General features: G+C 35.0%; 2 protein-coding genes and 1 long non-coding RNA gene across 3 annotated transcripts; 1 reads left to right on the forward strand and 2 right to left on the reverse strand.

The window, feature by feature from the left end:
* Positions 1 to 2,098: 2,098 nt before the first annotated feature.
* LOC116012180 (vacuolar protein-sorting-associated protein 37 homolog 1-like) lies at positions 2,099 to 5,342 on the reverse strand. Its single transcript, XM_031251658.1, has 7 exons — positions 5,141 to 5,342; positions 4,360 to 4,584; positions 4,010 to 4,097; positions 3,269 to 3,308; positions 3,135 to 3,181; positions 2,918 to 3,038; positions 2,099 to 2,513 (listed from the first exon to the last, which is right to left on the reverse strand). The coding sequence occupies exons 1-7, from the start codon at positions 5,152 to 5,154 to the stop codon at positions 2,350 to 2,352; spliced, it is 699 nt and encodes a 232-aa protein (XP_031107518.1). The 5' UTR covers positions 5,155 to 5,342; the 3' UTR covers positions 2,099 to 2,349.
* Positions 5,343 to 11,047: 5,705 nt separating this feature from the next.
* On the forward strand, positions 11,048 to 16,755 carry LOC116012750. The gene is made up of 5 exons (XM_031252403.1): positions 11,048 to 11,684; positions 12,314 to 12,417; positions 12,559 to 12,735; positions 13,406 to 15,255; positions 16,459 to 16,755. The coding sequence occupies exons 1-5, from the start codon at positions 11,482 to 11,484 to the stop codon at positions 16,585 to 16,587; spliced, it is 2,463 nt and encodes an 820-aa protein (XP_031108263.1). The 5' UTR covers positions 11,048 to 11,481; the 3' UTR covers positions 16,588 to 16,755.
* Positions 16,756 to 19,235: 2,480 nt separating this feature from the next.
* LOC116014509 lies at positions 19,236 to 20,035 on the reverse strand. Its single transcript, XR_004097402.1, has 2 exons — positions 19,666 to 20,035; positions 19,236 to 19,566 (listed from the first exon to the last, which is right to left on the reverse strand). It is a non-coding gene; the product is annotated as an uncharacterized LOC116014509 (long non-coding RNA).
* Between the last annotated feature and the right edge of the window lie 2,495 nt (positions 20,036 to 22,530).

Raw genomic sequence — 22,530 nt, forward strand, 5'->3', positions numbered from 1 at the left:
AAAAAAAAAAAAAAAAAAAAAAAAAAAAAAAAAAAAAAAAAAAAGAAGTAAAACCCAGGAAAAAACACTTGATTGCAATTCGTGCATCCAAAACAAGACAAAAAAAAAAATTAATATCATAATGACATGGTCTAGCGGGATTTTGTTACATCGACAATCTGAGAACGATTCTGCAATCTGTGGTGGCGCTCAAGGATTTTTTGGCTCACACTGCCATGCTCGCTTTGCCCAACCAGAGAAGCATCAACTATTAAGCTCCGCCACAATGTTTAGATGATTTTGAAGAACGGCGGACACGGGCGGCGGAAATCAGATGATGTGTACTCTTCCTACTTCGTCTATGTATTTCAGTTACCATTGTCTGCCAGATTTTCCACTGTGAATATTTCTTCAACGACAAATAAGAAAACAATCTTAAGTTACATTAAATTCATAAAATATGCATGAAATACCAAAAATATAATATTTACAATTAAAAATCCATAAAAATTGTAGAAAATTCCCTTAATCAATAAAAGAGAGAATAAGAAAAGGAAAACAAATTTAAAAAAAAAAAAAAAACACAGCCATCCGATCAATGTAAATAAATGGTTCAGATTAGTCCTCATGTCTTCATAGAAAAGTATATATATATATATATATATATATATATATATATATATATATATATATATATATATATATATATATATATATATATATATATAGAGAGAGAGAGAGAGATTTAGGATCATATGAGATTACCTTTTTAGGTGAGATTGTGAGATCAAATATTGTGCATCAATGTAATAATTTAATGCTCTAAATTGATTAAGATTCTAAGTTGAAGTGTGCGAACGGTGATTAAATATGTGCGAACGGAATGGGTGTGTCAATTAATGTGGTTGAATCTCAACCTTAGTTTTTCATTGTATAAACTTGGAAAACTTCAGTTTAAGAAATTACCACATATAGTATTTTTCCTGATTAAAAAATGCCGCAAACAACAACGAACGAGAGAAAAAGCGCAAAATAGAGAAGATATAGTTGAGGGTCAAATGCTTAGTTTTTTTTTAAGGGTCAAATGCTTAGTAGAATAATAATAAAAAATATATAAAATAAAAATTACAAATGGCATCCCAATCAGCACAAACTTGTTGTTAATCTACTAAAAATGCTAATTGTTCTTTTTTCCAGGTTCATGGATGAATTTGTAGCTTATTCAAGTTCAGTTGCTTAATTGTTATTCCCACTTATTTGTACCTTTTCTCTTAATTTTTTGTATATGTTACGATATAAGAGTTGTACTATCTAATTTTTTAGACAAAAATATTCCTTTTGTTATAAGTTATAACTACTGTTATCTTTATCCATTATTATTACCATAAACATGCATACACAAATGTGTTTGAATATTTATACACAATAAGTTTGATTTCATTTAGATTTTAATTAAATTTACCATAATTACATTTTGTAATTTATCATATCTAAAATACTTAAAGAATATTAATCATACCATAATTATTACTCAAATTATCAACTATACTTTTAATATAATATGAATTCTGCAACTATGAATTTTAAAAAATAATAAATTACTCCATATATACTATTATTTTTAAAAAAAATATTTTAATATAATTAAGATTTTAACATTCGGGATTAATATTTAACATATATTTTTGCGCATAGCTCATATAAAATACTAGTATATAAATGCATACACCATATGCATTTGAATTTTTAATTTTTTTTTTTTAAATGTCTCACATTTTGCGTTTGAATTTTTAATTTTTTTTAAATGTGTCACATTTGACAAATAATACGTCACATATTACCTAAGGTTATTCAGTTTCCAAAGTATCCCAACTTTGTCCACCACTATGAAAATTTTCCCATTTTTATCAATTACCATCAATCGGCACATTGAATCCCAGAAGCCATTATCGTGTAAGTTCATTTTCAATTGCAGTTCTTATTATGCAATAAACGAGTAGGATTCATTTCACCCCAGAATGATGGAAATCAAAAGAGGCCAACTTTACAAGAAGAAAGACGAAATAACTAGGATTTATTTCACCCCATAATGAAAAAGTATGGCAGTTTAAGACGATGATTGTTCAAGAATGGAAGTGTGTTTGTGTATATTCAATGATCAGAATACAGGAAGATTACAAAATATATATACAAGAAGAATCCTATTGAACATAATAAACTCTAGAGAGTCCTAAAGTAAATAGGATACTAATAAAGACAAGATGGAAATGAGAGTCATAGCTCCGGCAGTAAAAACATCCAAAACATTAGTAGTATACAGATGATGTAAGACAGTAAAATAAGTAGTAACTTAATATTCAGTAGTAGTTTTTAGCCAGTTATGGATGTCTTGGCTGCAAGGTGAGTAAGTGCTTGTTTGTGGTAGGCCTGGCGCAATTTCTTGTACTTCTGCACAAATGCAGAGAGATCAATTTCTTGATCAAGAAGCTGCCTGTGTAGGGTATCAGATTCCTCCTCTGTTTTATTAGTTGCCTCTGTTATGAAAAGCAAAATCATGTTAACTTATGAATCCCAAAAAGAGAAGAGTCGGGTTTCCTAGGCCAAATATTTACACCCTCTAACAATTGTTGTCCCCAAATCTCATTTGCAACTGTTTCATCCATTAAAATTTCAAAAGTACTACTTTATAGTTGATTGGTACCTATGTTGACAGTATAAAATTTTGATGAAACTGTGTAGTTTAAGGAGGCAAAGCCAGTTAGGTTACATATCAAAAGAAAGAGAGAGAAGCGGAGGGGAGGAATTCACAGGCCACTATTTTTACTTTAGCTAAAGTTAAAAAAAAAAAAATGAATTTTTCAATCAATTTAGAACCGAGGGAAACAGTATAACACAATACTATATCTAATTATTATCATAAGAGAGTATATCTAATTACCATGGAGTCGACGAAGAAGGGATGCAGGAGAGTAGAACTTCAGGAGCTCCCCTTTTCTCCTTTCAAGTTCATGCAGCTTTTCCTGAGCAGCAGCTAATTCAGTTGTTCGAATTATTCTGCACTGTAATCCACAACACAAAAGTCCTCCACAATCAATGCTTTAATGTTAAAACTTTGTCTACTATACATTTACTACAACATTTTTTAAACATCTCACTTGATTTCTAAGCTCCATGATCCTTGGTTCTTTTTCTAGATTTTCCCCTGTACAAGATGAGAGTTTAAAATGCATCTGTATATAGCATTTTTAAAAGAAACAGAGTTTCATCACAAAACTGGCCAGAAACTTACTAGCAAGCTGCATAGTTTCATTACGAAGCTCATCCCTTACCTATTAGAAAAATTAATAGACACGACAAAACAGTCAGACAGTTTAAACATCAATTCAGATCAATTATTCCAATACCAAAAAGATAAATTAAAAGAGGGGTGTGCCAACTTCCTACTGTAAGCTGGACTGCTGGAGTTCATTCTTTTTTAAAACAAACAAACAGAAGATTAAAAAAAACATAGAAAAGGGGAAAATATTGGAAAATAAAGAGCAAGATTGAAAGCAGATACAGCCTAGAAATAGAAAGTTGAACCATGCTCTTGATTGTTTAGTTTGGTTTTCAAGGATGATGAAGTGGAAAGAGTGGAAGACTGAGACATCAGTGATTCTTTTCCAGACTCAGAAGCATACATTGTAGCAAGCACAAAGCACATACATATCACAGTTTTCAACAACTAACAAGTTCAACATTTCCTAAATATAAATCATACTGTAGTTGGTATGTTATGAGAAAAACACCCATAAGCACCATTGGTCACATAATCTCCATCCAAATATATTCATCCAGATATTGACCTGGTTAATTTTCTTGCATACTGAAATAGTAATAATTTCAGTTATCTTCTAATCCAACAACTCAGTCTGTACTTTATTAAGGAAGACATCTTAGTTCAAATAAAAGAACTAGAATCAATCAGACAAAGGAAAACATATACAAGGCAGTAATAATGAATTCTTAAAACCCAAGATTTGCAACTCACATTATTTTGAGTTTTGACGGCCTCAAGTGAAAGTAGAAAGTTGTGATAAGCATCCTTGTCAGAGTAAAGCTTCCGAAGCTCCTCAACACTAAACAAAAATTTAATAAAATTCAGGATTATGAAAAATAACAGATTTCGGAGTAGCACAATAGCCAATGGGGAAGATTTGTGAGAATTAACATGAAAGATTGAAATTGTGAGGCTTTGGAGAGAATTTTTTAATGTTGGGCACATATTATGAAGAAAAACAAAATTGCAGCAGATCACCTCTTAAAAGATAGGCAGCAACTTATTAAGAAAAATATGCAGTCTAATGCTAAACAAGATGTATATTGTACAGCAGCTCCTACCTCTTATCTTTTAACACAGCTATAATACCAGCAGCCTCTGCAGGAGATACGTGTGATGCAGAATTCTGTCTGTCAGAAGGCCTTGATACACTGAAGCTTCCAGAGGAGCTCGGACTAGGTGTTGTGGGGCGGGAAGAACTAGGAGAGCTGACCACAGATGACGGATACCATGACTCTGTAGGTATTTCCTGTGGATGAGGCTGAGCTTGTTGCTCTTGAGAACCCCTGAAGATATGAATATTTGTCAATACACACCCCAAATCACTTACATTATTTCAATAAATCAAATTGCAGAACTGAATTTCACATACTTCAGTTAAATGAAAGAAATACAGACTACAGCAAAAGCTAAAACCTACTCAGTTGGAACTTGTAAATGAACCGATCAAACACACATTATAAAATTTTCTATTTCCTTCTGCATAAATGAATGAAAGTTTGGATGCAGGATAAAAAAAATCAAGAGTTATAGTGCCCTAATTTACAATTTCCTGATTCATATTGAACGACAACTAGAGCTCAAAAAGTTCTCCCCATCTCTGAACACCTCAAAATATATCCTTACACAGGAACCAGGAGAAAAGGCGTCAATACAATACATCAAACCTAGAAAAATCGTTCACAACGGAGAACAAAACCCGAAGAGCAGAATTCTAAACATCGGAACTTCATAGCATAATAATCACTACAGCTAATTACAGCAGTAATACATAAACTAATCTCCAAAAGAAAATCGAATTCCGAATCGGAACTAAAAAGCTTAACCAGAAAAATAGTTTACCAGAATTTGAACATTTTTGCAGAACAATCAGGAAACTTGGGTGAATTGAATTGTGATGTAGAATGGAAACGAGAGTTCGAATCTCAAGGATCGCAGTTCTTTCTTCGTCTCTCAGTCTCTTCTCCCTTCGAATTTCATTCGAACTTCCAGGGAAAAGCGTGTCAATGTATTTGAGAGTTCTGGTTGATCTCTGACGACTCTCTTCTCTCTTTTCATTTTTTATTGGAAAATTGTCAAATAAACGCTTAAATTTTATCCAAAAATGTAATTGAACTCTCAAACATTAAAAAAGTTCAATTGAACACTAAAACTTGTCATTCTAATACATTTAAATCCAAATAACGGTTATTTACCTGAAACAATCTGTCATTATTTTTTCGGGCCGAAATGATTTTCTCCGACGAACAAACGGTGACGAAGAATCGATTGGAAAGTCTTCTCCACTGGATAAGACGAATTGGAGTCGTCTTCTCCACTGGAGAAAACAACCCAGGATAGTCGTTTTCTCCAATTAGAGAAGACGATCCAGTTTGTCTTCTCCAGTGGAGAAGACGATTTCTCCAACTGGAGAAGACGAACTGGGCCGTCTACAACCGGTCATTAATTTTTCGGCCAGCATTCTTACTATCGTCGACTGAAATGATTTTTTCGGACGAACAAAAGGTGACGACGATGATGAAGAATCGATTGGAGAAGACGATCGTTCTGGGTTGTCTTCTCTAGTTGGAGAAGACGACTCCAGTTCGTCTTTTCCAATTGGAGAAGACAACTGTTGTTCGTCTTCTCCAAATGGAGAAAACGAATTGGGTTGTCTTTTCTTCTCCCGTGGAGAAGACGTTCCAATCGATTCTTCGTCACCGTTTGTTCGTCGGAGAAAATCATTCCGGTGGCCGGCCATCGAAAAATTAATAACGGGTTGTTTCAGGCCGGTCATTTGGGTTTAAATGTATCAAAATAACAAGTTAGAGTGCTCAATTAAACTTTTTTAATGTTTGAGAGCTTAATTGCACTTTTGAGTAAAGTTTGAAGGCTTATTTGACCCTTTTCCCTTTTTTTTTTGTATCGTTTGATAATTATAAATTTCATTACCTTTTTCATTCTCTACTTTTAAACAATAGAGTCAAAAATGAGAAAAAAATAAAAATGGAAATAAAATGTAAAAAAGTCATTGTTTATGCATTAAATATGAAATTTTAATATATATATATATACACACACACACACACATACATATAATATATATAGGGTCATGATCAGGTGGCCTCCCCTTAACATGCGGTCAGTGCGGCATCACCACTATGTATACAGATATACATCACTCAGTGTTAGAAAATGCACCTCACAAATGTGCATCATTAGATACGCATCATCAAAAAAACACACAACTAGGTATGTAAATATACACCACACAGTGTTAGCAAATGCATCATTAGAAGTAGGGGAGTTATGGTGCATTATTTTGGGTGTGTGGTGTGCTTTATGGTGTTTTTGTGTAATTTCATTGTGGTGTGTTTTCTAACATTGAGTAGTGTATTTTCTAACATTGAGTGGTGTGAACCGTATCGACCGCACAGGAAGGCGCGACCACATTTGAACAGATTTATATATATATATATATATATATATATATATATATATATATGACATATATTACTACAAGAAAAATACACATAGACAATGGTGAAAAACTATTGTCTGTAAGGGAAAAATTATGTTGTTAAAGACCCCACTAAAAAATAATACGGAGTAGTTAAAAGTTGTTGTCTTATATGTCAAAGAAAACAGTTAAAAATAATTGTCTTTAGACTGTCAAATATATATTGTCATATAGCTTATTTTTTCATTGTCATATATATGTTGTCTTTTACTTGTATTTATTATTATGAAAACAGTTTTAAACCGTTGTTATTATAACCAATAACAACGGTTATTCACAGCTCATTGTCTTTTTCGCAATGATATGATCATTTAACTTGTTTTGATGGTTAGCATATACAATAATAATGGTTTATCCTAAATACCATAAATATAAAAGGTAATAATTTCATAATAAAAATAAGTTAAATATTTTAAAATACACAACAGTTCACATGACCATTTATTTTATCATACAACCCAAACTAGTGTCCATTCAAAACCTAATCAGAGCATCCTTAGTAGTGGAGTTATTTCACGGTTTTTTAGGAATTTTTGTAAGTGTGATTAAGAAAGAGAAAATAGGAAGAGAAGAAAAAAAATAAAACAGATCTAATTAAAAAAAATTACTCTGTCAGGCGCGCCTGACGCGCCCAGCATGTGAGTTTCCTGATATTTTGCTCTGCAAAATCACTGTACTAAAAACTTCATTTGCAGAAGCTCTATCTTCATTCTCTCTCCCTCTCTCTCTCATGCCAAGTGGTTTTCTTCCCTGACATAAAGCATATATTCTCCTCTGATGGAGATGCTCTCACCAAGTCTAAATAGAAAGAGAGGTGGGAGGGGGGCACCAAAAACAAAATGAGGTAGTAGCTAAGTACCCAACAAAACAAATCGCTAAGTTCAAACACCAATTTGGTCAAAATCAACCCGGTTTCTACATCTGGGGGGGGGGGGGGGGGGGGGGGGGAGACTTGTCAAACTCAATCTAGTCAGTCACCCCAAATAGCACAAGCTTAGCCAGCCCATCCGTCACCTGATTTTGTTCGCGATACACATGCACAATCATTCCCGCTCCCCCTTCAATGATCTTCTTCTTGAGGTGATCAAAATTGGCAACTTCCTTACAATCGATATGGATTTCGTAATCTCTGTACCCCTTGCTTTTCGTCCACTGCACCTTATCGCCAAGGCCTTTCACTTAGCTTCTAACGATGACACAACCTGAAATTAAAGCGCTTACCAATAGTAGTCATATAGCTCCCACAATTCTGGTAGTCGTCAAGTCATTTCAGTAGCTCAAGTTCTGAATTCTTTTCCATATATAACTTGATAATCTCTAAGTATCTTCATATTTATTACTCATGCATACAGTCTCTTTATACAATTCAAAACATCTATATATATTTTATGAATTCACACACACACACACACACCTATTAATGTTATAAATCGACATGTACATGAGTAAACAATTTATATACGAACTTTAAACCAAATAGATGGTCTAATCACTTAGCAGTAGTGTTAAGTAAACACTTTTATCACAACAAAAGCCATAGAACTCATACATGTGCATAGTTATAACAATGATTCACTATCTTTGTATACGTCACTATTAGTTTTGGGTATAATTTTCAACAATGTCATTAGCATTCACCTCACTGATAAAATAAATGCTAATAGACATTCAAATTTAGACAACTCAACTAATCTTCATATAACCTTTTATTTAGTACTAATATTATCACTTTTTATGCGAGCTCTTAGAAACTAGAGAAAATCAGAGTATATTCGTCTCTACAATTTTATTTTAAACTCACACAAAAAAAATAGAGCTTATAAGAGTTACTCAAAATAACTACTATTTAAGCAAATAAATGCAATACTCATCTTGCTCTGTCAGATATATCTGAGGTTTAGACTAGTTCAACTTTGTCATTTACTAGTTTTGTCTTTGCGATGATAGCAATCGTATGCTTGGTGTCTTTATTTACTACACACGAAGCAACCTCCTTTGAGTTTCTTAATTTTTCCACTCCTTCTGAAGTTGTTGTGATTCTTGTTGGATGTCTTCTAAGTTCTTTTTGTTCTTGTCACTTTGACGCTTAGACTTTTAGCATTATCGGCACCGTATTTCTTTGACAGCGTTTCTCAAACAATTTTATAAATGTCAAACAACTTATCATTCATTTGTGACAAAAGGTATCATCTGGCTGTCATGTTATCACCATCAAATTGTACGAGGGTTACACCCAGTTCTTGACTACGAATATAGTCGGGTGGATATGAGAACAACACATAGACCAATTTTAGTTGTTCAAAGAGGATAAGCATTCTCTGTGCCCAACACTTGTAACTTTTCTCATTGAGGACAACAATCTTGGATAGATCATATATGACAAAATGAGCCATATAACCGAGAAGTTGATTGTTGTTGTATGAATAACGCTTTTAACTCTTAGAGAATATAAGCAACATCAATGAAGGCTGACAATCTTTCTAGAAAAAGGAGAACAAATGAAAGTGAAAATGAGTATGTGCTGTGTTATAATAACACTGTCTTAAAAGCGTTATTACTAGAGACAGTGCAGTCTAAAATTTTCAGTACGCTCTCAACGAGTAACACAGATATTCTAGGACCAACTTTGCACCTGTTAGGTGTAGACAAACCTGGATCAGTGCTTGAATAGAGATTATGTTAGGTGTGTTCTTTTGCATACGTCTTCGAAAAGCCATTTGAGGGACTTGAAGTGTATTGTGAGCCCAAAGATTATGTCACAGTAGGAGTCTAGGTGGGGCTTTGAGTCCGAGTATGAGATGCTTGAGGATGAGCGTTGGGATGATGGTTTTAATGAAAGTAAATGACAATCATTACGCTTTATGACGCACCGAATTTCTTTTTTTTTTTCTTTTTAGTGATGTTGTAATGAAACTACAGTGTGTATGAATGAAACTTAATAACATGTTTTACATATTGAGTGTATATTATCAAATGAAAGTTTAATTGAATAAGAATGATACTTTAGTGGTGCCATAATGAACTACATTGTGTATAAAATGAAACCGGATATAAAGTCTCACATATTGAGTGTATATTGTTAAATGAAAGTGTAGTTAAATTAGAATGATGTTTTAATTTAGTGGTGATATAATGAAATTACTGTGTGTATAAATAAAATTGAATAGCCGGCCTCACATATTGATTGTCTGTTGTCAAATGAAACTGTAGTTGAATAATAATAATAATAATAATAATAATAATAATAATAATAATAATAATAATACTTTAGTGGTGCTATAATGAAATTACATTGTATATCAAAAGAAATTGAATAGCAAGTTTCACATATTGAATGTATATTATCTAATGAATTTTTTTTTTTGAAATATTATCTAATGAATTTATAGTTGAATTAAAATGCATGATACTTTAGTTGAATTAAAAAACCTTGTGGTCTAGTGACAACTGGTCGCACTTCCATATGGAAAGGAGTGGGTTTGAGTCTTATTGGAGGCAACTGCTGACTCTTTGTTTTTATTCAGAACATCCGTCTTTGGTCCTAGTATTATTATGGCATGACCACTTTTAGTTATCCATCAAACAAAATTGTTAAATACAAGAACATTTTGATTTTTTTTTTTAATACAAAGTGAGTTGACCCACTATATTTTTATTTTTATTTTTTTTAAAAAAATCATAATTGAAGACCTAAATGCCATTGTGTTTACATAATTTAAACAATTTTATTGATAAATGACTAAAAATGATCATGCCACAATAATACTAAGACCAAAGCGAGATATTATAAAAAGGACTAAAAGTGAACTACCACCTATAAATCTTGGACCAAAAATAAAATTAAACACTAAAATAAAAGTAAATAATAAGAAATGTTGCTACATTGATCATAATGGGATTTGTTATCTACTACTGTTAACAGAAAAAATTTCAAACTATATAATTTTGAAAAATACTATATGTACTCCATTTTCTATTCTCAATCTTTACGATCCATATGAAAGAAATAGCTTATCAGTGTCGACTACATCAATAAATAAAATTTAAGCACTAAGATTTAAGAATCGAGCAATAGATCTCAATCATTTTTCTATCTGGTCTACGGTCCACAATAAAATTTGGCAGCTCATCGGATACCCGGAAGCTTACCGAGTACCGACCAAAATCACCAAAAAAAAATAAAAAAAATAGGGTCAATTTCCAAACAATTTTATTCTTTAGCAGTCTTTTCCATAGACAAGCAATTTTGGCTCATTTCCTTTCTCTTTCTATTTCTCTCTCTTGGAAGAAATATAGAAAAGAGAAAAGGAGAAAAGGAGCAGCAGCCGTAGCCAATTAGCCATCGCTCTCTGAATTCTCTATCTCTCTACCTAATAGAGAATTCCATTAAATAAGTAGATTTGTTGATTGTTTGTTCCAAAATCGCTGTTCTAGGTGGTGATTGTATAATTTAGACGGAGATTAGGAGCAGCAGCCATAGCCATCGGTGTTTAGAATTCTTTCTTATTCTCTGTTTCGCCATTTTTGAAAAATCCACATCAAATAAATTTGTTGATTATTTGTGCTAGAATCGCTGTTCTTTTGTTTTGTTTTTTTTTTTTTTCCCACAATTTTCATGATAAAGTTCTGACGCTCAACACGGAATTTCTGTGCCTACGAAACGGAAAAGCTTAGGGAAAAGGTTATGTCGCCGGTTCCGATTGAGCATACATTTCTTCCAACGACGTCGTCTTCGCCGTCTTCTTCTTCTCCTCCATCTCCACAGAGGACTCCGTGTTTCCGTGATCTGAGAGGGGTGCGATGGCGCATCGATTTGGGGATTTTGCCGTCTTCCCCATCTGCTTCCATCATCGATCTTCGCCGCGTGACTGCTGACTTACGTAGAAGGTAATTCTTTTTTCTCTGGGGTTCAATTGGAATTTATGTCGCAAAAAATTCTTATTTTTCATTGTTTTTGCCATCATATTTCATGGTTCCGTTAGTTTAGGTAATTTAAAGTTAATAAATTTATATAATTGCTTCTTCGCCGTATCTCTGAATTCGTTCTTTTACTGGTGTCTGACATTTCTGTTAGTGAATTTCAATCATTTCCTTAGCAGTCATTGGAAAATTATATTCTTTAAAAAAAAATGTTGGATAATAAGCGATTCTGGTTACAAAGTTCCCAAAATTTCAACAAATATTTATGTTAGCAGTTAAATCTGTTTCCTCTAATTTCTCTGAACTAACATCATCCAATGTGAATAAGTGGTACATTAAAAGTGCAAAAATTAAACAAAGAACAATTGGATTGACAAATGCTTATATTTCCTTAGGTGTGTGTCATAGCACATTATTAAATGTCAACAATTTGTTTAGTTTAGAGTTGGAAAAAATCTAGGGTACTACAGCTCAAGATAGTTTTTGGCTACTAACTGCAAACAGCTTCAACACAGGTGTCTTACATGAGTGACAATTGTGTCATTATCGGGGATTTCTACAATTCTACCCTTAACCTATTTGTTTATTTCTTGCAGTTATGCTACTCTGAGGAGACAGCTTCTCATTGATCCACATGTACCAAAGGATGGTAGTACCTCTCCAGATCTTGTTATGGACAACCCACTGTCTCAAAACCCTGGTAGGATATATGTGTTTTTCTTTAGCATCTCTTCATGAACAACTTGATTCTTGATATTTTGATGGATGTGATTGTTTTTCTGTAGCATTCCTAGTGTCAAACTTTTATTCAAGGTTAATTTCTTACGATTATACTTTGTAGATAGCATGTGGGGTCGCTTCTTCAGGAATGCTGAGTTAGAAAGAATGGTTGATCAGGATTTGTCTCGTTTATATCCTGAGCATGGTAGCTATTTCCAAACCCCTGGGTGCCAGGCCATGTTGCGGCGTATTTTGCTGCTTTGGTGCCTTGGACATCCTGGGTATGGGTACAGACAAGGTATGCTAAGATTTTTTTTGAATTTAACTTAAGTGCAATTGCTATCGCTTTCTTTTAAAAATTCAAGTTTTTATGGATTCAACATAGAGACTTTCAGTAACGTGTCAGTGTGTCACCTGCCTCTGTCCTCTTCCTTTAACACACTGCTGATCTCCAAGTCTATTCCTGGGACCAAAACCCTGTGTTCGTACTTTAAACCAAGTGATCATATAGTATTATGCTTTTTCTCATTTTTGGTAACAAAGCAAAAGTTATACATGCTGTGTCGTCGATGACGTCTTTATGCATGATATTTGTCTGTAACTATTACTGTGAAATGTAATCAAGTACTTGATTGCTTCCCTGTTGATTCTATTTACTAAAATGTCAGATCCTTTGTGAAAGCTCAGACATGGGGAATATTGTCATTATGCATGCTATTGGTCTGTAACTATACTGTAAAATGTAATCAAGTACTTGCATGCTTGCCTGTTGCCTGTTGGTTTTAAGTAGGAAAAAATGTCAGATCTGTTATGCAAATCTCAAATATCAATGATTTAGCGTCAACCCATGACCTAATTCTCAAATTAGTCTCTGAAATTATTTAAAATATATGTCAGTTGTTTTTTAATGTATTTAACTTTTTCTCAGTGTTGATTAATCGGTAGGAACTTTCCTTTGTGGTTTGCAGGAATGCATGAACTGTTGGCCCCACTGCTATATGTTCTCCATGTAGATGTCGAACATCTCTCCGAAGTGAGGAATCTTTATGAAGATCATTTCACTGACAATTTTGATGGTTTCTCATTTCATGAAAATGATTTGACATATAAATTTGATTTTAAAAAGTTCTCGGAATCTCTTGAAGAAGAACATGGAACTGGCAAAAGTCCAGTTAAGATTAGTAGTCTCAGTGAACTTGACCCCAAGATACAATCCATTGTTCTACTAAATGATGCATATGGAGCTGAAGGTGAGCTTGGTGTTCTCTTGTCTGTGAAATTCATGGAGCATGATGCTTATTGTATGTTTGATGCCTTAATGAATGGTGCTGGCGGTGCTGTTGCTATGGCTGAATTTTTCTCCCCTTCCCCATATGGCACTTCGCATACTGGTTTGCCGCCTGTCATTGAAGCTTCTGCTGCTTTATATCATTTGCTTTCGCTGGTTGATTCCTCTCTCCATAGCCACCTTGTTGAGCTTGGTGTTGAGCCCCAGTATTTTGCACTTCGTTGGTTGCGTGTCCTCTTTGGACGGGAATTTGCACTTGAAGACCTCTTGATTATCTGGGATGAAATATTTGCATGTGAAAATAGGAAGCTGGAAAAATCCACTGAAAATGATACCGACTTTGGCTGCACTGTTCTCAATTCATCCAGAGGGGCTTTCATCTCTGCTTTTGCAGTTTCCATGATACTAAATTTAAGGTCTTCACTACTTGCCACAGAGAATGCTACTGCATGTCTTCAAAGACTGCTGAATTTTCCAGAGGATACAAATTTGGAGAAATTGATAGCAAAGGCAAAATCTTTACAGAGTTTGGCAGTGGTTGCTAATAACTCGACTCCATTGCTGAGTTATGATGGGTTCTACAAGAGAAGTAAGTCAACAGCTGTGAGAAGCCATAGCAATTCATTTGATTTAACTTTGGCAAATCCATTGAATTTGCTAGCTGAAAGCTACTGGGAAGAGAAGTGGAGAGTTCTGCAGAAGGAAGAAGAAAACAAGAAATGCATTGAGGAGAACAAAGTTCCAGGACACAGAAAGTCTTGGTCTGAGAAAGTTAAGTTGCGCTTGTCAAGAACTGAGTCTGCGCCAGCTCCATCTATGGTCAATGGTGGAAGAAAAGCACCCAATCCAGCTGTTAGAAGAAATTTGTTGAAAGATCTGGCTCGGCAGCTTGGGTCAGATGACGATACAGATGATTTGGTTGATGATGAAAATGTTGGCCAGAGGGATCTGGTTGATACTGATGGACAAGATGGAGAAAACAAAAATTTTAGTTGCACATCTGAGGAGAGATGTTTCAGCCGAAAGACTTGTAGTGAACAGAATTCTTATAGTTTTTCTGACCCACCTAGCCCTATTAGTGGTAATATCCATCAGGAAATTGGATCTGACAGAAGCAGTGTTGCATCAAATTTGTCTGTTGGTGACAATGATGGTGATGCAAGTAACGCTGTGGTGTCTGGAACTAACCTAGAAGGATCTCTTCCTCTAGAAGGTGTTTCTGTGAAGTCTGAACAAAATGATGATTCTGGAGGGAAATCCACAAATAGCTCAAAGGAGCGGAAGCTTCTGTCTGTCAAATTTAACTGGTTTTGGAAGTTTGGACGGAATGCTGGGGAAGGGGCATCTGGAAAAGATAGTGGCCCTGAGGTCACGAAAGTCCCCTGTGGTGGGAACAGTCAGAACAATCATATTGGATCTTCTACAGTTGAGGGGTTTGATAGTTCTGGCACTAGCAGAGGAGAGAATGTAGACCAGAATTTGTTGGTTTCATTAAGAAATCTTGGGAATTCCATGCTCGAGAATATTCAGGTATTTGCTATTTCTTTTGTGATAATCAGAGCTGTTGCAGTTCCAATTTAGACTATTATAGCTAGTAATGCCATTTAAATGAGATTGACTGGAGCATATTGTTAGGATGTGGTTGTGTCAGTAATAAGAATTTAGTACACCGGAAATTTAGAAGATCATCTCTAGACCTGCTTATGCTTTATGGGTTAGACAACCATGTCTTAGATAAATGGATAAGGTGTTTATAACATATTGTTATCAAGCTGTGAGTAGTGTGCCGAGTGATGGCGGGAATCTTTCTTACCCACCACCCCAGCCCCTGCTGCTTGCCTCATTCTGCAAAGAAAGGAAAAGACAAGATAAAGTTATTTTCTTCTGCTAGTGAATTTCTTTTTTCTTGAGATCCCAATAGACTAATAAAAGATATTTTATGGAACTAGCTCTAGTATATTGTGATCAATGAAAAGACAATGCTTTTGGAAATTTTTGTCTTGAAAAGTAGATCCACTGCAGTCTAGTAACTGTGATTATAGATGAACCAGAGTTTGTGTTTAGTATTGTGAAGTTATTAATCTAGAATTCGGATTTATGCTGAGAATCTGGATCAGAATGTGAGTCAACCAAAAAGAACTTTGATGTTTGCAACTATAGTGATCATGTGAATCATTAAGATTAGAATTCGGGCTTAAAAATCTATTGTTGGCATTTTGATTTAGTTGCTAATTTGCTATTTAGTTGTTATCTAGACTAGTTGTTCTTGTATTAAAATTATAAACTATTGTTTGCATTCTAATTTGTTCTTAGTTTTTTGGGGTGATGAGGGAAACCCGAAGCCACTACCCGAGAGTGTGCACTGGGTAAATCCTGTCTTGTGACCTTAACCGGCAATGGATCACAAGGAGGTAAACTAGGCTAGGTTTTCCATAGTTTTTTGGGGTGACGAGGGAAACCGGCAGTTACTACTCGAGAGTGTGCACGGGGTAAATCCTGTCTTGTGACCCTAGCTGGCAAAGGATCACTAGGAGGAGGCTTAAACCAAGAAGGCTGGGATTCGAACTCGTGACCTAGTGGTTACAAGTTTGTATCCTTACCCATCTTGTTGGGGTTACTCCTAATTTGTTCTTAGTTGTGTTGCTATTGTGGTGTCGCCTTTAAGTACTTTCATATGTTCTTGATTGAATTGCTATTCTGATTCTTTGTAAACTACTTGGTCATTTGGTGTAGGTGATCGAATCTGTTTTCCAGCAAGATCAGTCTCAAACAGTATCCAAGAGTGTTCTTGTGGGTAAAGGACAAGCCATGGCAGCTTTAAAGGAGCTTCGAAAAATCAGCAACCTTTTATCTGAGATGTAAGGAGCAATAGTAATTCAAACTTGTATATAATTTTGTAATTAATTATTCACGAGTGCTGAAATAATAGGCTTTGTTCTCATATCTGGATGGGATATATTTTGAAACTGTATTGTATCAGCATTGATGAACTGATGATGCTCTACATGATCTGTGAATGCATTTTTCCAACTCTCGAATACATAATAATAATAATAATAATAATAATAATAATAATAATAATAATAATAATAATCAATCAATCATCTTCATATAATCGTTTAAATAGTTAAAAATTCATAATATGAAGTCATTATCATGTAATGTATACATAATACATTGTAATTTAAGTCTCAGGTATATTTTTATTTGAGCTGAACTTTATTTATTACCAAGCCGTGCGTATAGATACCGTTTACTAAACTTAGAAAGTGGTAACTAGTCCGACTAACTGTTTAATTGAACTCTTCAAATTTGCTTTTGCCATAATATATCAAATGAGAAATTGAGAACAAGTCCTTAAGAGAACAATAAGAATCAATCTCAGCCTTACATTTGGAAAAATTGACCGGATCAGATCAAATTAAAGTTGTGAACGTGCAGACAAATCTAGATGGCTCGAAATCAATAGAAATGATAAAAATGTAGTGACATTTTTGTAATTTTTGCACCAAGGATATTTTTGCACCAATTAGCAAGAAAGTTCAATGAGTGCAAAGCGCTGAAAGAGGGGTTAGAGTTTACATGGTAGTTGTAGTAGTTAGCCGCCTCCCATAGTTGATCAAATTCGACCGCTTCCACCTTGGTTGTTTGAAAACAAATCCAATGTGGGCCAAGCCTTGTCAGCCGGTAATAGCCAATGGAGCACTGATCTTTGAGAAAGATCACAGTGTCCAACTAGACAATCACAGAGAAATTCCCCTTGACGATGGCGTCCTTCGAGCTTATTTCTAGGCCAAGTCTTCATCTTTTAGGTGGTCGGAGTGTCAGATAACTGCTTAGTGATGTTTGTGTCTACAGTTAGTTGACGAGCGATGTGGTTAGCCGTATCCTTTTTCTTCTCAGCTGCAACAGTAACAACAGTTGGCAACTCGCCGATGACCAACGGGGCGTTATGGCGAACTGGCTGGGATTGAAGAGTTGAGTTAGCAGTTTGGGGGCTGTTGGTTTCGTGACACAGGGTAGTTACTTGGCGGACCAAAACATAATCGATTGAATCAACAAAATGTAAGTAATTTGAGAAGAAAAATAAAGAAAGACACAGTAACTACGTGGAAATCGAAAAGTGAAAAATCACGGGCCTTTTTGAACGGTGCCAAGCCTAAATTCACTATCTCTTGTAAGTGACTTTGTACATATATCATCAGGTGTGGATGATCATTCAACTTATTGATGGTAGAAGAAGGTTCATATGGTAGAAGAGAGGGTAATGTACATGGTAGAAGAAGGTTCATATGGTTCATTTAACACTTATTGATAATTAAGGAGATTAAATGTTACTCTGTATAATTAATGGGATTGAAGGCTCTAATTAATAGGATTAAATGCTATAATTAATGGATTAAATGCTCTAATTAATGGGATTAAAGGCTCTAATTAATGGGATTGGAGGTTATGAAAAGATAATTAGGGAGCTAAGACTGACTAGTTACATCCCGAGTGTTAATTAGCTTAGTGAGTCCGAGCCCCATACCCGACTGTTTAATAGGTGGTATCGACTGGGTACCCATGTTGGGTATCTATCATTAGTCCCTCACTTTCATGTGTCTCACGAAGCATGGTGCGGTAAAATACATTGTCGCATCTCAAAAATCAATTCAACACCACCACATTCGAATTCCGAATCAAAATTTTCCGACTTCTTTTACAAGGAGGCGCGGTTGACTGAGCGTCGATTCCTTTTACAGGCCTCCAGCCAACCCTAACACTAGCATTTTTCCTGACTCCTTATACAAGGAGCTAGGTGCGATTGAATAAGCACCGACTTCTTTTATAGGCCTCCAGCCAACCCTAACACTAGCATTTTTCTCTACTCTTTTTACAAGGAGGCATGGTTGACCGAGCGCCAACTCCTTGTACATGTCTCCACCCAACCCTAACACTAGCATTTTTCCTGACTCCTTTTACAAGGAGGCGCGATTGACTAAGCGTCAACTACTTTTATAGGCCTCCAGCTAACCCTAACACTTAGTATTTTACTGATTCTTTTTTCCTGCTATATTTCTATGGCCGAGACTAGCTACCTGCAAAATATGAGACATTAATTAAATAAAAAGTAGTCGTGCGAGATGTGGCTCCTCGGAGGGGTATAGTCCGGACCAATTAGTAAAATATCTATCTTAAGTTAGTTCACTTCTTCCTACTTCTAAGCAGTAGTCCCTCAGTGTCTTGCTTGATATTTTCAAACCTACAAAGATTCAACGAAGACTAGTAAAAATCAGCCAATTGACTATTTAAATTTACTGTACCATTTAGGGGCTGGCCGACACCCAAGCTCAATCGTACCATTTAAGGGTTGGTTGAAACCCAAGCTCAATTGTACCATTTAAAGGGCTGGTCGAAACCCAAGCTCAACAATACCATTTAAAGGGTTGGTCGAGACCCAAGCTTAATTGTAGCATTTAAAGGCTATAATTAATGGGAATTAAGGCTCTAATTAATGGGATTGGAGGTTTTGGAAAGATAATTAGAGAGTCAAGACTGACTAGTTACGTCTCGAGTGTTGATTGTCGAGTTCGAGTCCCATGCTCGACTGCTTTCTAGGTGGTACCGATTAGGTACCCATGGTGGGTTTCTATTAGGGGCCTTACCATATTGGCAACTGATGATTTGCTCTTGTACTTGGCTAGATATAGCACTTGCCGATTAATCATCTTAGCAAGTTAGCCGGCAGGGAAGTTGGTCTGTTTAGGTAGACTTGTGATTTTTGGTGCTCTACAATGTCGTCTTCCTCTTCTTCTTCGACGTTTTCCAGTTCTTTTTCGTCCTTAGTATTGACGTTGCCTGAAAATAAACAAAGTGATTAGATGCGTGATTTCTGAAGTATAAGCAGTCATGTAGTCATATCATGCGGGTTGTTTGTTAGGGGAGTCAGTAGTTAACCTCTAGAAGAAGATCGACTTGCAGGCGTGACCACGTGCTCGCCTTCAAACAGCGTTGATCCAAAAGAAGGGTAACCAAACTCTTTGTATATATCATCGTTGTAGTGTAGGTTTCACACATGCCAACCGAGGGGGAAGTCAAATGGTTTTTGGGCGTCTTTACCTCGGTAACAGGGCTAAATAAATTCCTCATAAAATCGATGTCTGAGGTGGTCAAGGTGGAGAGATAAACAACTAGAGGCAGTACATCTTAAAAGAAACCCCGTCAATGAGCTGTACGTGTCGCCAGAGGGGGGAATGGATTTAGGGTACGGTGGCAGAAGAAGTGGGGTTAGGAAATGTAGTCGACGCTAGGGGTTTTTTTGTGACGCCTTGGAAAAAAGGGTTAAAAGGTGGATGGAGAAGGGGAGGTTTGGGAAAACACAAAGCAAAATGAAGAAGGAAAGATGCACCTGGATGGAAATGGAAGTAGACCGGTTGACAAATTGACTACTCAAAGGGAGTAGGGAGAAAAATGGCAAAGACTTGGGTTGAACCCTGTGGTTGTGAAAACGCGAGGAAATGTTAAACTTGAAGGATAAAATCACTTGGGTATTGGAGGGAGATGAGGACACGTGGCGGAGATTGGTGTATTGAGGGGTGAACTGGTCCATGATGGGATTGTGAAAAAACAATAGCGTATTGTAGAAGTTAAATAGTTTAAAATTCAAAATTATGGGCAGAAATTAGCTAGGCAATGGTATAATCTTGGAGCATTAATTTTGAGATCAGAGCAGTTATGTATGGAGTATTAATTTGGGAAGGTGATAATTTCGGGAGAGCAATAATTTCGGTGGGCATCCAAACCAACGAAGGAGTTGATAATGAAGTTGAGTTACTTTAAGATTTGACCGAAGGCCTGAAAAAGGATTCAATGCTCAATCTTATTGCACTTCCTTGAAAAAGGAGTTGGTATCTAGTTTAAGATTTGATTAGAGTTCTGAAAAAGGATTCGGTGCTCAATCTTATCTTGCTTTCTTGAAAAAGAAGTCAGTAACAAAGTTGGGTTAGTTTAGAATTTTATTGGAGGCCTAAAAAATGAGTCGGCACTCAATTTTATTGTACTTCATAAAAAAAGAGTCGGTAATGAAGTTGGGTTAGTTTAAGATTTGATTGGAGGCTTGAAAAAGGAGTAGGCGCTCAATCTTATCGCGCCTCCTTGAAAACGGAGTCAGAAACAAAATTGGATTAGTTTAAGATTCGACTAGAGTCCTGAAAAAGGACTCAGCGCTCAATCTTATCACGCCTCCTTAAAAAAATAGTTGGTAACGAAGTTGGGTTAGTTTAAGATTTGATTAGAGGCTTGAAAAATGAGTCGGCACTGAGTCTTATCACACCGCCTTGAAAAAGGAGTAGGTAATGAAGAAGTGAGTTAGGTTAGTTTAAGATTTGACTATAGGCCTAAAACGAAGTCGGAATTAGTTTAAAATTTGACTGAAGGCCTAACAAATAAGTTGGTGCTTAGTCTTATTGTGCCTTCTTGAAAAAAGAGTAGGCAACAAAAGTTAAGTTGATTACTTTAGCGTGGCATGAATTCTAGCGATTTGTGAGTCAGAAGAAAGTGAGGGATTGAGGATAAGGTATACCCGATTGGGGTTTGGTAGTTGGCCAAGGCAATCGTTCATCGCAATCAACCAAGGAGTTAGTTGATAATCTTTGGGAGAAGATTATACGTTTTAAAGTAACAATTATGGACTAACACGAGCGACTTTTCCTTCCAATGATGAGGCGTGACGTAATTAGTAGCGATTACACCAGTTATGCTCTCTGTAATTATTAGGCGTCATTATATTAGAAGGCATTAATGTGGTCATTTAATTGGTCGGTGGGTGTATAAATACCCCTTTTAGAGTACCATGTAAGGGTTCAGACAATTTGATAGCAATAATATTTTCCCGTTCTTGATTCTTTTACTATACCTCTCAAACCCTTATTATTTTACAAATATTGTCTTAGAGTTGTGTTGGTCAACTAGTTGATTACCGGCCTGCTAGTCACAAAATCAAGAACAACAACAACAACGGCTAAAGCAGTAGCAACAACAATAACAACAATATTATTATTATTATTACTAGCAATTTACCCGTGCGTTGCATGGACTTTTAGTACATTAAAATAAATGAGTAAAATATTTCATTTACATATTATTAAATAATTTGCACGACATAAAATTTAAGTAATTGTATTGTTGATAATGTTTTAAAAGTAATTGTATTGTTGATAATGTTTTAAAATCCAATACAATCCCCCCATTAATCATCAAAATTCATTCTAAAATGTATTTTTGTTTAGCAATACTAAATTGGTTGTTATATTGAAGATCACAACATATTATTAGCATATAGTATAAAGCATTATGTTATTAGATATCACATGAGATATAAAGCTATTACATTTAAATAATTCTACACACACACACACACACACACACACACACACACACACACACATATATATATATATATATATATATATATATATATATATATATATATATATAATTTAAAAATTAGGAAATCACACGGTATACAATAACTGAAGAATTCTTTATTTTTTTCATGAGATAATAATAATAATAATAATAATAATAATAATAATAATAATAATAATAATAATAATAATAATAATAGAGACAATAATGAACCCGAATGCCCGAACCCATTCATGGTTAAGTTTAATGAAAGGTTTAAATATGTTAATAATCTATTTTTTTATGCTTCTGTTAAAAACGTATATTGTAATCTTCTTTTTTTTTTTTGGAAAAACGTATATTGTAATCTTAGTTACACACATTACTAATAACTTGAAATTAACTTGCTTAAAACAA

The sequence above is a fragment of the Ipomoea triloba genome, chromosome 3 (genome assembly GCF_003576645.1).
Source record: "Ipomoea triloba cultivar NCNSP0323 chromosome 3, ASM357664v1".
Classification (NCBI taxonomy): Eukaryota; Viridiplantae; Streptophyta; class Magnoliopsida; order Solanales; family Convolvulaceae; genus Ipomoea; species Ipomoea triloba.

Bases quoted from the DNA above. Each gene is read 5' to 3' on its own strand.
- LOC116012180 (XM_031251658.1), bottom strand. The intron at 4,098-4,359 runs GTAGGAGCTGCT...ATTTTTGTTTAG, and splicing joins GCTGTGTTAAAAGATAAGAG to TGTTGAGGAGCTTCGGAAGC. The intron at 3,182-3,268 runs GTAAGTTTCTGG...CATCTTGTACAG, and splicing joins TGAAACTATGCAGCTTGCTA to GGGAAAATCTAGAAAAAGAA.
- LOC116012750 (XM_031252403.1), top strand. From the start codon at position 11,482: ATGTCGCCGGTTCCGATTGAGCATACATTTCTTCCAACGACGTCGTCT. The intron at 12,418-12,558 runs GTAGGATATATG...TATACTTTGTAG, and splicing joins CCCACTGTCTCAAAACCCTG to ATAGCATGTGGGGTCGCTTC. The intron at 15,256-16,458 runs GTATTTGCTATT...CATTTGGTGTAG, and splicing joins CCATGCTCGAGAATATTCAG to GTGATCGAATCTGTTTTCCA.